The following is a 15223-nucleotide window of genomic DNA, read 5'->3' as shown; positions in this document are numbered from 1 at the left end:
CGTAGCCGCCCATTGATCCGTAAGGTCAAGGCGATGAGGGAGTCGAGGTCCATGGGACGCTCCCGGGCTGCGAACTTGCTCTAACGTCCTCCGATAATACGTGAAGCAATGTGTCAAAAAGGGTTTCCGGGTTCCAGGCACTCTCAGCTACCAACGTGTGAAAATCCACCGCATAGTCTACCACACTACGGGAGTCTTGACGTAGTTGGAGCAGCTTACGAGCAGCCTCTCTCCCAGACAACGGAGAATCAAACACTTTTCGTACCTCCGCCACAAACTCCTCAAGACTGAGGCAAACAGTGGACTCCCACACTGCCGTAGCCCAGGCAAGTGCCCTCTTGGACATCAGCTTTATGAGGTATGCTAATCTTCGAGTGGTCCGAGGGGAAAGAAGAAGGCTGCAGCTCGAATATGAGGGAGCACTGGGCAAGAAAAGCCCGGCAGGTTCCAGAATCTCCAGCGTAGCACTCCGGAGGAGGTAAGCGAGGTTCTCGGGACACTGGGGTAGGCTGGGAAGAAGCGTTGCTGCTGGCGGGGTTGCTGAGAGTCTGGGGAATTACTGTTGTGGCTTGCTGCCAAGTAGGGTATCTGCAGAATATATTGAATGCATGGTCATGGCGTTCTGCCAGGTTATGGAGTCCCTCCATAAGGCTTTGCAGTAACTCCTTGTGTCTTCCAATGGTGGCTCCTTGGGAGTAGACAAAGAGTTGTAATCCAAATCAGAGTCAGGCAGGTACAGGACGGCAGGCATGATCAAGGTCAGAACTGGGAAGACGGGAACACAGGACAAGACAAACTAGCAAAAGACAAACAGAATAGGCCAGTATAAATAAGCAGGGGATAATGAGGGGAGATGGGAGACACCTGGTTGGGGGTGGAGAACAGCACAAAGACAGGTGAAACAGATCGGGAAGTGACAATTGTCGTGCCATTCGTGCGCCGCCATCACCTCATGTTTCAGCATGATAATGCACGAGCCCATGTCACAAGGATCTGTACACAATTCCTGGAAGGTGAAAATGTCTTAACTTCTAATGGTATAGGGGACGCTTGCGTCTCACTTGGGCAAAAGCCAGGGAATTCAAAAAAATATATATAAAAAAACAACTTTCATTAAATCACACATGTAAGATACTCAATTAAAGCTACACTCGTTGTGAATCCAGCCAACATGTCAGATTTTAAAAAGGCTTTTCGGCGAAAGCATAAGAAGCTATTATCTGATGGTAGCACAACAGTAAACAAAGAGGGTAGCATATTTCAACTCTGCAGACGCTTCACAAAATTCAGAAATAAAATATAAAACATGCCTTACCTTTGACGAGCTTCTTTTGTTGGCAATCCAATATGTCCCATAAACGTCACAATTGGTCCTCTTGTTCGATTAATTCCGTCCATATATATCCAAAATGTCAATTTATTTGGCCTGTTTGATCCAGACAAAAACTGCTTCCAAAATGTGCAACGTCACTACAAAATATTTCAGAAGTTGCCTATAAACTTTGCCAAAATATTTCAAACTACTTTTGCAATACAACTTTAGGTATTTTTAAACGTTAATAATCGATCAAATTGAAGACGGGTCTATCTGTGTTCAATACAGGAACACAACAAACCAAGCTACTTTTCAAGTCTCAACAGTGTTACGCAGTTCCTAGATGGCCAGACTTCTTCATTGCACAAAGGAATAACCTCAACCAAATTCCAAAGACTGGTGACATCCAGTGGAAGCAGTAGGAACTGAAAACAAGTTCCTAAGAAATATCGTTTGCCAATGAGAACTCAATGGACAGAGACCTCAAAAACAAAATATCTGAACGGTTAGTCCTCTGGGTTTTGCCTGCTACATAAGTTCTGTTATACTCACAGACATGATTCAAACAGTTTTAGAAACTTCAGAGTGTTTGCTATCCAAACCTACGAATAATATGCATATCTTATATTCTTGGCATGAGTAGTAGGAAGTTGAATTTGTACATGCTTTTTATCCAAAAGTGAAAATGCTGCCCCCTATAATTTAAGAAGTTAATTCTTCCACGGCCTGCATACTCACCAGACATGTTACATGTTGCATTTATATTTTTGTTCAGTATTGATGTGTGGACTTGCTTCCATTCAGCCACAAGAGCATTAGTGAGGTCGGGCACTGATGTTGAGAGATTAGGCCTGGCTCATAGTTGGCGTTCCAATTCATCCCAAAGGTGTTCGATAGGGTTGAGGTCAGGGCTCTGTGCAGGCCAGTCAAGATGTTCCACACCGATCTCGACAAACCATTTCTGTATGGACCTCGTTTTGTGAATGGGCGGCATTGTCATGCTGAAACAAGGAAAAGGCCTTCCCCAAACTGTTGCCACAAAGTTGGAAGCACAGAATCATCTAGAATGTCATTGTATGCTGTAGCATTAAGATTTCACTTTACTGGAAGTAAGAAGCCTTGTCTAAACCATGAAAACAGCCCCAGACCATTATTCCTCCTCCACCAAACTTTACAGTTGGCACTATGCATTCGGGCAGGTAGCATTCTCCTGGCATCCGCCAAACCCAGATTCGTCCGTCGGACTGCCAGATGGTAAAGCGTTATTCATCATTCCAGAGAACGCGTTTCCACTGCTCCAGAGTCCAATGGCTGCTCGGCCATGGAAACCCATTTCATAAAGCAGGGCAGAAATTTGACGAACTGACTTATTGGAAAGGTGGCCTCCTATGACGGTGTCATGTCGAAAGTCACTGAGCTCTTCAGTAAGGCCTTTCTACTGCCAATGTTTGTATTAGGAGGTTGCATGGCTTTTATACACCTATCAGCAACAGGTGCGGCTGAAATAGCCGAATCCACTAATTTGAAGGGGTGTCCACATACTTTTGTATATATATCGTGTATTTTCACAATATCTGCATAGATAAACAATATGTTCGAATGATGTCTAATCTATTCCATTTGCTTTTAAACTTACTCTATATTTTCTTGCACAGTTTGCGTGCAGATCTCTTTTCCAGACTGTGCTAAACCTTGAGGTGTGGTATATGTGAGTGTGTGTGTGTGTGTTAAACACTGTGTGTGGTGTTTATCGAAGCGGAGTGGAATGGACTGTTTGCAGTGAGATGTGTATGTATTCTGTTGGGTTTATTGTGACGTGCCAGCTATACTCTTGTTTCAGTGTCTTAGTTGGCCACATCCATAGCAGGTGTGTGTAAGCAGACTGTGTGTGTGTGTGTTACCTACCCTGTGTGTCTGTGTAGTCCATTTCCCATCTGATGTGTGTCGTCTATCCTTGTGTGCAGGGTGTGTATGTGCCATATCATAATGTGTGTGTGCGTATTGTTCCCCTTGCAGGTTCTCAGGGTGGAGTGGCAGGTCCAGGTGTCTGGGCTCTGGCTGTCATCTTCCTCATCAGCGTCATCGCTACTGGATCCTTCATCCTCTACAAGTTCAAGAGGTGGGTATGATAGACTCACATATATCAGATATTCACTGGGCACTAGACACACATAGTGAAGATTTTGCAGTTGACCAATTATTTGTAATTATGTTCCCGCCCCCCTGACCATCCACTCAAGAAAAAAAAGTCGGCCCCCGGCTGAATCTAGTTCATGATCCCTGGCCAAGAGCATGTGGTCAGGAAAAACTCCTGAAGCTAAAACAATAATGTCCTTTGGTATACGCTTTTATCGTGACATAGTCAATATACTGCATGTTGCCCATGTGGGAATCAAACCCCCAATTATGGTGTTGCAATAACCATGCTTCAACCATCAGAATCAGTCATCCTCTGAAGCATTGCATGACCACAGATGAAAACATAACTGCATGTATGAAGATACAGTAGGTGAATACATTACTGAATCAATATAGATGTACTAGAATACATAAATGCATGTACTTGATGAATCTAGAATGTAGATGAATGAATATGTTGTGCATGATTTGTCTTCTTTTCACGAGTCCCACCAATAGCACTTCCTTTGCATCCGATGCACAAAGTCCTCAATCTGTCACTCATTAACATGAACTACAACCACAACCTCTCATCAAAACTACAAATCCCACAGTCCTTGGCTTAGGACTGAGGATGCCTATCCTCCACTATTTTTCAGAAAGCTGCCTGGCCGAAATGTGTATGCCCAGATGCACAACGAAAAGGAGCAGGAGATGACCAGCCCTGTCAATCACAGCGAGGACACGCAGCACATCATCCAGGGGGAGGAGTTTATCGACGACGATCTGGACTCGCAGACTCTAGGTAACGCAGGAGGTAGCCCCGCCTTCCGTTCCCTTATAAGGACTAATCCCTACTACTACTAACAGAACAGCCTGCTACTACTCACAAGCCCATGCAGCTAACGCAAGGTATTAGTTATTTGCAAAAGTATTTTCTTTAATTTAATGCTACTAACTCCAGAACAATATTGTGAATTAAAGGTTAATTTAAGCATTGCAATACTTAAAAAAATAGTTACTTTTGAAAAGTTAGAGTTTGGCTAAAAGATGACCCTTGAGATGATCAAGGATATTGTGCTTTAATGTTGCAAGATAAGGAAGCATGTGGGATTTTCCCTTTTAAAACCAACTGACCCTCGGCACTAGTCTCACCCACTTATTCTCTCTCCTTGTTGCTAGGTAACCACTCGGGTGTGGTGCTGAGCATCAACTCCAGAGAGCTGCACAGCTACCTGACCAGCTGATGGCTGAACAAGGACACACTAACCAGCTAGCAATGCTAAAGAGCTAGCCATGCTAACGAGCACAGGGAACTCTACTCTGCCTTCCTTCTCTGTCTCTCTGTCTGACCAACCAATCCACCACTCCCCTTACAGAGGAAGAGAAACCACCATAGTACTACAGTCTAGCAGTACTCTCTCTCTCTCTCTCTCTCCTCTTCCTCTCCTTCTCTCCATGGCCCCTCGCTCCCTTGTTACGGCTCTTGCCACTGGACCAGAGGGACACTTACTGTATCCTCCGTTCTGCTTCTCCCTCAATCCCTCTATCCCTCCCTCCACTGCGTTACTGTAACATCAGGGGTGTGGGCCAACTCTGCTTTTTACCCAGTGTTCTTTGCACCCAGTGTCCGTTGCACCCTGTGTCGTGTTTGCTCGGTGTGTTCTCATTGGTTAAACCCCGCAGAGACTGATTGGACGCCACCCAGTGAGGATGGACAGTTCCGGTGACATCACAGAGAGGAAGCCCCACCCACTGGCCTGCTATTTAAAACGCTCTGTACTGTAAGACTCATCTTTTCACTGACTATTTTCACACACTAGGTAGTTCCCAGATATCATAGTACACTAAGGATAGCGGGGTACACAATATGACCAAAACAGAGCCATGCAATGACCAGGCCATAGCTGTGAAAAGACATCATTCTCACACACAGTTTGGGTACTGTGGTTTAGTAGTGGAGAAAAGAGAGGTAAAGATGTTATTAATAGCTTTGTTTACAACTCTGGGGGATCCTACAAAATGAAGAGAAGGTTTTTAGGATAATTTTTATTTTTGTATTTTTAAACAATCCCATAATTTACAATTGACGCCATCTCTGTTTCTCTCTCTCACTTAAATGCAATAATACTCCTGAGAATGCAATAATACTCTTTCTCAGGAAAGAATTAGATGAAATGCCCCCTTTAAATCTGCAGGGTTGTTATATGAAGGATAGGTTGTGGAAAGGGAGCAGTCTGAACCAATAATGTACATAAACCCTGGATTGCTGATGCAATGTATTGGCCATTGAGAGGCTTTGAAGCCACCGGTCGGCCATATTGGCACTCCCCAGTAGGAGCAGTCTTCCATAGGAATTAATGGAATTCTACAGTATCTCAATTAAATGTTTCACAAGGCCAAAATTACATGTATTTAAGTTTTTTTTTTTTTTGTAGAAGGGAAAGTAACATTTAGGAACACAAAAATATATATACTTTAAGGGAAATGTTTATATATTTATATATATTTGAATGTTTAGCTCACATAATATAATTTAAAAGTATGCTTTAACGTGTCTGGAATAAAATACATCTGACAAAAACAAATGTAGACATTAATAAATGCATTTCTATAGCTTCCAAAATATTTTTTTACACTGGTGGGGGAGTGCCAAGATGGAGGCACATTGGCGTCAACACAGCGCCCCAGAATTAGTCATCTAGTGTATATATAAATCATTGGTCTGAACTGAGGCAAGGTTACGTTCCTGAAAATAATGCAATTACCCAAATAGGCACTAAGGGGTGGTGTTGCACTGTTTATAAATCCCAGATACAGGTATTTAAGAGTCGAGCTAACATGAAGCATGTGGGAAAATCCTCATTCATTCACCATTATTTACATACAGTCCTTGTTTAAACAGTCTCCATTCGCCATACAGCAATGTAGAACAATGCTCTATAATAATGAAATGTCATTTTTATGTTTTACGGTACTTGATTACTAGGTGAGGTTAAAGGAGTGACACTTTGTATGGTGTTTGATATTTTAGCAAAGCTACAGCATGTCACGTCCCTGGTTAAAAGAAAAAGTAATTGTTTGTCCCACCGTGCCTAAAAAGACGCAGACTCCTCTGCTCTATGACCTTTCCTTTGCGTTTCCTCTACTTATTTATTTACTAATAACAATTTGACCACGCAGCCAAGTTAACCCCCGGGTCAGAGGTCAACGTGAGTTCATTTCCCCAGAGACTAAGGTCGTCGTCATGGAGATAAAGGTGTGGCTGTCGTTATATGAGCCTATATTAGGCAGAGTTAGCAGTGGTATGGTGGTAGGTCTCCTATATAATTTGGTTTGTGTACATAGATGTTTATATGAAAAACCTCCCACTGTATATAGTCACTTGAGTGTGAGTATTTTACACTAATATGAAAACACACACGTCTTTTTGGATGCCCCCTTCACAGTAAAATGACACAGGGAGCTTTCTCATTACCCATTGCTTGCTTCTCGTGTATCAGCATTATTTCTGTGTATAGCGAAGTATCATAGACTTTTATAGGTAGGCTACTTTTTGTTGTATCCATTGTTTAACTGGAAAGGATCTCTCACGATCAAATCTACACCCTGCACTTCTGCACTCGCGCTATTGCATTTGGGATACATTTTGTTTAATTCCTGTAAAAACGTGAAGTAAATCTTAGTCAGTAGCTTTCCTTCCCATTGCAAATTTCCCAAGACATTTCATTTACACCAACGATGTAAGTCTTGAGGAGTGCAGTCCAGAGAGAAGTGTACCAAGAGTACTTCACATATTGGGGCCATATGATGGGGTTGTCTTGATTGAGGCAGAGTACGTCTTAGTGACAAATGCTGAGAGTCAATCTCAAGCTTCCCAGTGAGTCAGTTACATTCATGATAATGTAGGCCTGCCTGATACGAACAGACAGTACACCACACTGGACTATTCGATTTGATTCTCTGTTCTTCATCTTTTGTACATATATATATATATATATGCTCATATTTGGCTTGTTCTTAGTTTTCTAGTGACGTCTGTTATTATTTCCACCCCCCCCTTGTGGGGATCAAGAGAATCCAACATATTTCTGAAGGAGATTCACTGTTGTTGACACAGACTATGTGCGATTGACCACAGTTGTATTAATATTTTTGGGTTTGTTTGATTTTTGGTCAATTAAAAATGTGTTGAAGTCCTCAACAGAAAGTGTATCGCACTTAACCTGCATTCTGGAATAAATCACTCCCCTAACTGTACGTGTTTGTTGTCGTAATTTGATCGGTTCCATAAAGATTTGACTTCTTCAAAGGCTGGACGATCAGTCGACTCAGCCGTGCTAGCTCTGGAATAGAGCAAGTACATGGAATGGCTGGGGGTTTGAGAAATTCTGTTTGAAACCTATCCAACTTGCAGTAAATATGCACTTAATGACACACATGGAAATTAAACTAACAATTCTGCCGTTCCCAATATCTTGCGCATTGCAACAGATCGATTGGAATCAAACTTTACTGAAGGGGTTTCATCAAGTGAATGGCAAACACGTCACCAACAACGAGCAGAGTGGATGGGCTAATGGCTAATGGGTTTGAGCCACATCTCTTCAATGAGCCTTTGCAGACCTGTCGATGTGGAGCACACGAAGACAAGCATTTCAAGTATGAAGGAGTTGGTGGCACAGGGTTGTGGGTTAGAACCAAGGTATTGCAGTTGGATGTCATGGCAGTTGGTGGAATGTGACAACTGATGGGGGTTAAAAGCTTGAACCGACAACCCTGTGCTTACTGGGGAGAAAACTTCAGGGTAAGAGCTTTACACCAGACTCCGTCACTTCTCATTGTATTTATTTAACGAGGCAAGTCAGTTCATTAAGAACAAATTCTTAGGTACAATGCCGGCTTGCCCCGCCGATGCTGGGCCAATTGTGCATCACCCCATGGGACTCCCAATCGTGATGTGATTCAGCCTGGATCTGAACCAGAGACTGTAGTGACACCTCTTGCACTGAGATAGACCGCTGCACCGCTCTGGAGCGCATCAGCAGTTGTGGAAAACTTCAGAAATGTACACTAAAAGGTCAAGAGTTTAACCTCAGAGCCATTGCCCCCTATCATCCCCCATTGCTTCAGACCCATCCAGATGAATCCGAACAAACGAGCCAATCAGCAGGAGAGAAAGAGTTAGCAGATCTAGTTCTAACATTTTACAGATCTAAAACAAGTGACAGAGAATTGGGATCTAATGCAACCATCACTATGATTTGTCAGATTCTTGGGTTTATTCCTGCATTGATGTGTATGGTATGGTTTCACCTGCTAGCAGGTAATATGCTAGATCATGCTTTGAATGACTGTTTTCTCATATACTGTATCTTGGGTCATTTCTTTCAATGCTTTGCTCTTTGAGAATATACGGAATAACATTTTCATGGAGGTTTTAAGATTCATTTGGTCTGACTACACAGCTAACCCAACACCAATAAACAAGAAAAGAGGACATTTGGAAAGAAGTTTATTGCTTTTATTTACAGCCGTTCGTCACCGAGTTGGCAACTGTCAAAAGAAGTACAATGGAGTAGAAAAGTCTAAGGTGCAAAACAAACAATGTTGCTGTTTCTCCCCTACTCCCTCTGCCAACCCCCCCACCCCCAACCCCCCACCCAATCTCCCCTCCCGCAATGTGGGTTCACATTTTCTCACTGACATATCTCTTGTCCCATTTCTGTTTTGAAGGTGATAATACAAAGATAGGCTTTCAAAATGGATTAGACGCTTAACTTGTCCTCCTCTCCCTCATCTCGTGGTGACTATGGCTAGCTCTAGCTTGCCATCTAGTGGGACTTTGGCCGGGATTCAATCCCATGGCAGGTTATAGACATTGTGGCTTTTAAAGGGGTAGTTCACCCAAATTACAAAATGACACATTGGTTTCTTTACACGGTAAGCAGTCTATGTACAACGTGTGACAGCAATCCAAGCTTTGGGTTTAGTTTCCCTGGCAGTGGCTGGTACCGTTTCCAAATGCTAACGTTTTAGCATTTCTGGTACAAATCCCATTCAAGTCATGGGACCGATATCAGAATTTTTCGCATCATGTTCAAATCATCAATAACTGACGTTTGGTGAGCTTCACAATAACATGTAGATACTTTTGGATGATGCACGAACAATGCTAATATTGGTCCCATGGCGTCAATGGGATTTGTGCCACAAATGCTAAAACGTTAGCATTTTGAAAACAGTGCCAGGGAAACTAATCCAAAGCATGTCATACCTTGTCCATAGACTGCCTACACGGTAAGGAATATGTCAATGTGTCATTTTGTGTAAACCATCCCTTTAAAGGCAATGTTCTCAGGTTTGCGGAGATCCCATTCACGGTAAATGCTGCTTATATATGCGATCGGATTTCAATCCTGGCATCAATCTGACAGAATGGAAAAGCTATACAAATATTTACACTCTGATAACTTGAGAAACCTCCATTGGTGGCCATTTTTGCTATGCCTCATATTCCAACCAGGCCAGTAAATACACCATAAACCAGCCATTTTAAAAGGTAAATGTGCCTTTGAGTAAATGGCAAAAGCTTGTTTGCAGTAGTACATCAACATGCTACTTCTCACTCCTACAAAGCACAGTGGTTAGGTTAAACTGAGCTGTGTGGATACGACAGTATTTGCAGTGTACTGTAGATGTGGTAAAAGCATTACCAAAAGCACCATTAGAAATAAATGACATAAATGTGTGTGCTTGTGTGTTCACGTGCCTATGTGGTGTGTATGAGCTGAAACGTGTTGCTACAGTAGAAGTTGGAAGTTCAAGAATCCACAACTAGGTCACAGTCTCTGGTTGAAGCGGAGAACACACAGTATTTCTGACCATACAGGCCTCTATTTCTAACAGTGTATTAGTGATGGGGATGGAATGTGCCTTGGAGACGTTTCAACACACGCGCACACATACACTCATACACTATCGTGTGCACTAACACGCAAGCCACAAACACACACACACACACACACACAGTCGTGTGCACTAACACGCAAGCCAAACACACACACACACAGTCGTGTGCACTAACACGCAAGCCACAAACACACACATACACACACAGTCGTGCCCACTAACACGCAAGCCACAAACACGCTCACTCACACACACACAGTCGTGCGCACTAACATGCAAGCCACAAACACGCTCACTCACACACAGTCTTGCGCACTAACACACAAGCCACAAACACGCTCACTCACACACAGTCTTGCGCACTAACACACAAGCCACACACACACAAGCCACACATACACACACACACACCAGATCAGATCACAGGGCTACAGTACACCAGTGGCATGATTAAAAGAGCTGGGCCGAGGCTCCTGGTTGTCAAGCTTAAATATAAGAGGCCACGTTACTTGGGGTTTTAGGAGTTTTCCAATGCCAGAGGCCAAACTCACCAGGACACGACCACGCCTTAGCCTGACCTGCACTTTACTGAGTGGAGCATTCCAATGGCCCACTCACAAGCATCAACCAGTAGGGAGTAGGTGTATTGCTGGTTTGATGATCTGCAAATCATCTGGTTTGCCTAACAGTGATACTGATGATTCGATTAACCCATTTAGATGACGTGAACATTAGTGGCGCAGTGCAGTTACCACTCTAAACATATGCTTGTGAACAAGAGAGCTTCTAACTGAGTAGGAAAGATAACATGGGCGCTTACGGAGAGCCAGCTATACTATAAAACAAGCATTAAATATTATCAACATAAATAATCACAGGGATGTTTACTTAATAAACATTTACAAATAAATACTTGGTTTTGCACTTGATTTTTGAACCCCAAGAGTTGTAGAAACCAGATTTGTGTGATGGAGAAACAGACCACAAAAGACCGTCTATGATTGGATGTCTGCTTGAAAAGAAAGAAAACGATTGGACGAATACCAAAACCGCACGACAGAGTAGTTCAAACATGCCAGATATAATACACGGTATTATACAATAGTAAGCTACAAAAAGAGTGCCATTTCTTTATGTTTTGGAAATAAAGTATACTCAAATCAGCATCGTCTTTCTGGTTGGCTATGCTACGCTTGTAGCGTACTCCTCTTCAACCTTCTTCCCCCATGTGAAAAGTGAATAAATATATACAAAAAAAAAAACAAGCTGGTACAATAGGATCGTTTGTGAAGAGAGTTGCTGCTTATGTGCCAGTCTTCATCTCCCATTCCTGCAATGAAGGGAACAGTGACTGTGCTTGGGTGTCAGGATATCAATGCAAAATGCATGCAAATAATACAGAGCATAAAATCGCACGTACTTACAGTTACATGCAGCTAAATGCACATTCGGTATCATCATTGGACTGGGCTGGGATGTGTGGCAATGGATGTGTGTGTGTCAGTTGTGTGGCAATGCAGTTGACCGAGTGCTGACTGTGTTCCGAGCGCACGTGTGTTTGTTCTCTGTAACTCTGTCTCACCTTGGCCTTCCTGAGGACGTGGCCGCGGACGGTCGAGGGTTTCTGATTGGCCGTCCTGCGGAGGAGGGAGGCGCTGTTGACGGGCAGAGTAGAACAGCTCTCTGTGTCGCTGGTGTCACAGCTGGAGATGGGAGAGTTCTCTAGGGTACGCCTCAGCAACACCGGGGACTGGACACACAGATACACACCATTTCAGAGTCAGCAGCAGCATTTTCAACACTTTATCAAAAGCCTGTTGACTGTTTGTCATCGGTATGTTGGGAATATAGCTTACACCAGACAAGTTTTTGAAATGCAGATGGAGAAATGCACATAAGGTAAAAAATAAAATAATAATTTAAGTCCCTTTAGACTATCTAGAAGACTAATTTACATGGACAAAATGCTTTTGTCTGTTCATTATTCAAGAAAAGGACACCTTTTCACAGTATTGAAACTCAGCCATAGGTCATGGACATGGTCGGTGTAGCCAGAAGAGGGCTGGGTCCTCTCTAGGTTTCTTCCTAGGTTCCTGCCTTTCTAGGGAGTTTTTCCTAGCCACTGTGCTTCTACATCTGCATTGCTTGCTCTTAGGGGTTGTAGGCTGGGTATCTGCTGATGTAAAAAGTCTCAATAAAATAAATGTGATTGAGGTCTAACCTGCGGGCTGGAGGTGCCAGACTTGGGCTCAATGGTGAGTCCCAGGGTGACTCCTCCACTCAGGGCCTTCTTCAGACTCTCCTTGACCTCCGTCAGCTCCAGCTCCAGGCTCACCCTCTCGTCCTCCTTCAGCTTGCACTCGTCCTCCACCTTCTTCAGCCGCTCCACCAGAGACGCAGCGGAACGCTTACCTGAGGGAGGGAGGAATGAAGAGGAAGGAGGTTCACTCCCGGTTCCCGTCTTACTGTTATTTTAGTTTATTGACAAGTTTCTCAGGATAAGAACGTCTGATACATGACTCCCATCTCTCCCCCTCCAAACCAGTCTTCCATCCCGCACCACTCACTCCTAACCATAATCCTCCCACCCGTGACTCCATCATACACCACTAACTCCCACACGTCCACTCTTCCTTCCAACACTCATTCCATCTCCCACCACTCTAAACCGCTCTCCCTCTTCTCCTCCAATAATATCTCCCCATACTTTCACTCCCACCTCTCCCCCGTCTAATCCTTCGTCTCTCACCACTTACTCTTTACCTCTCCCCCTTCTCTCTCTATCTTGGAAAAAGCAGTGTGTGTGCGTGAATGTGTCTGTATGTCTGTCTAAGTGTGCATGCGTTTGTCTCTCTGTCGTACCGGTGCTGGCCTCCATGGCGGTGCGCAGGTCTTTCCGGTCCTTCTTCAGCTGGGTCAGACGGTTCCTGATGTCCTGCTTCCTCCTCATCAGCTCCTCCTCTTTAGCCTGCAGCCGCTTTGCGTCCGCCTCCACGCGGTTCTTACCGTACTTATACTGCTCTGCGCCTGCAGGAGAGAGAGGGGCTTTACGCCATATATCCCTTCGCGCCGTTAAAACCAAAATGCTCCTTAGGTGGTGGGAAACGGGTAATGGAAGGGGAGGGGAGAAGGAGGGATTAGGGGGAGGGAGAAGGAGAGAATGAGATCCAAAAGGAGGTAAGGAAATATGTGAAGAAGGATGGATTGCTATGAGAGGGAAGGAGGGAGTGGTGAAAGAAAAAGACCATGCTCATCAGAGTTGTAGACGAGGCATAAACTGACCAGAAACCCATTGAACCCAAACCTCAGCCTATAAGCACTCCTTAATCAAACAGAGTAGAGTAGGGACTAGGAACCAACCCTGCTGAAAAAAAGAGAGGCCACTAGAACCTCCCCACACCACTGAAGTACGACTGTGTGTGTGAGTGTGTGTGTGCGCCTGCGTGCGTATGTGCCTCACTAGCACATTAGCCTCTACGAAGGACCAAATAATCAATCAAACCACCACTTGACATCTCCAACCATCAATATGGGCCTATTTTAGCTTGACATTAAACAAGTATTGTGTAACATACACGAAATCCAAAATGGCACATAGTTGGTATCCCCTACGAACACGATGCTTACAAAAGCGACCAAATATGAGAAAGTGGGTTCAAAACTGTCGTAGTTCACACATTACTGAAAACACACAGACCGTCACCACAAAGATTAGCCTCACCAGTAACCACGGGTCACCCTGGCCAAATATTCAAGCTGCTACTTGAACATTGACTCGACGTTGAATGATAGTTTGGTCCGGGTATGTCATGGTAATCCTCCATAAGGCTGGGATTTACAACGGATGGTTTCAAGGAAGCCGTCTTCGCACCATCCAAAGATATTTACTCCTGCTGCTCCACCAACTGTAATTTGTGAATTCCGGATTTTTTTTGTGTGTGGCTCCAGTTTTCCTAGAAAGCGATCAGTGGTGGGTTTGACTGGGACTGAGGAGTGGGGAGCCAGACTTCATGTCTGCTAAGACCAGGCTACTGCTAAATATCACAGCTAGCAGACTGTATAAGGGCTGACTAGAAGTGACAGACTAGCAGTAGCTTATGAATTATCACACTGGTATGTACTGTGTCATGATTTATAGAAAGACTCATACACTCATGGGAATGGGTGTGTGTGTCTCGCTCACTCGCTCTCATTCTATCTAGCTCTCAAACTCCTAAACTCCTAAACACACACATACACACACACACACACACACACTAGACTCTTACTGGAGTTGTTGCGTTTCACAGATGCTCCACTGGTTGTTCCATTGGTCTTCTTGGCCTGGTTCTTGTCCACCTTCTGTTTAGACGCTGTCCCATTGGTCACTGGGGCCTTCTTTCCCTTCAGCTGATTGGTCGAGAAGGAGGAAGCGAGAGAGCAGGCATTCACAATCTGGTTGAAACGCACAGTCCTTAAACAATCTGCAGCTATAATGAAAACCACTACGCTACAGTTAAAATGTCCACAACCCACTTCCAATAAAAATCAACCATGCCCATCTAAATGCCCAGGTGGGTAAGATCATGTGAACAACTGCTGCACAGCTGTAGAAATGAATTCCACGTTAAACACATGACACTAAAAGTATGAATCCCACAGTAATCCCAGCATTAGGCTAAACCAGCCCTATTGAACTGTATTCCGCTGGAGAGTGTGTGTGTGTGTGTGTGTGTGTGTGTGTGGACTACTATATAACCAGGGGTTTGGATGTGGTGCTCTACCATTCAGTTTCAATTAGCTTTACTGAAAGCATTCGGGCCATTGAGCCGGAGTTGTACACCTAGCAGGATGACATTAAACACTACCGCAGGCTTTGTGGCGCAGGGTTCCATGTTA

At 44.0% G+C, this 15223-nt stretch overlaps 2 protein-coding genes across 11 annotated transcripts in view; one reads left to right on the top strand and one right to left on the bottom strand.

Moving 5' to 3' along the window:
- The window catches only part of LOC112261018 (VPS10 domain-containing receptor SorCS2), a 330639-nt gene extending 322946 nt beyond the window's left edge, over nucleotides 1-7693 (top strand). For 2 of the 8 annotated variants that reach the window (XM_042328499.1, XM_042328495.1), the window contains 4 exons: nucleotides 3332-3434; nucleotides 3755-3820; nucleotides 4093-4250; nucleotides 4616-7693. In XM_042328499.1, the coding sequence (XP_042184433.1) occupies nucleotides 3332-3434; nucleotides 3755-3820; nucleotides 4093-4250; nucleotides 4616-4680 (392 nt within the window). In that variant the 3' untranslated portion in view covers nucleotides 4681-7693. Of the gene's footprint in view, nucleotides 1-3331; nucleotides 3435-3754; nucleotides 3821-4047; nucleotides 4346-4615 lie in introns of all 8 variants that reach the window. The other 6 variants (XM_042328500.1, XM_042328498.1, XM_042328502.1 and 3 more) reach the window with 4 other exon arrangements.
- A 1238-nt stretch (nucleotides 7694-8931) lies between these two features.
- LOC112260098 (actin filament-associated protein 1-like) overlaps nucleotides 8932-15223 on the bottom strand; it is a 120250-nt gene continuing 113958 nt past the window's right edge. For all 3 annotated transcript variants that reach the window (XM_042328492.1, XM_042328491.1, XM_042328493.1), the window contains 5 exons: nucleotides 14614-14734; nucleotides 13208-13372; nucleotides 12567-12757; nucleotides 11928-12095; nucleotides 8932-11675 (listed from right to left, as the gene is read on the bottom strand). In XM_042328492.1, coding sequence (XP_042184426.1) covers nucleotides 11649-11675; nucleotides 11928-12095; nucleotides 12567-12757; nucleotides 13208-13372; nucleotides 14614-14734 — 672 coding nt within the window. In that variant the 3' untranslated portion in view covers nucleotides 8932-11648. The remainder of the gene's footprint in view (nucleotides 11676-11927; nucleotides 12096-12566; nucleotides 12758-13207; nucleotides 13373-14613; nucleotides 14735-15223) is intronic.

Source organism: Oncorhynchus tshawytscha, linkage group LG10, assembly GCF_018296145.1.
Source record: "Oncorhynchus tshawytscha isolate Ot180627B linkage group LG10, Otsh_v2.0, whole genome shotgun sequence".
Lineage (NCBI taxonomy): Eukaryota > Metazoa > Chordata > Actinopteri > Salmoniformes > Salmonidae > Oncorhynchus > Oncorhynchus tshawytscha.
Note: the sequence above shows the minus strand (reverse complement) of the source record. Positions and strands in the feature narration are given on the sequence as shown.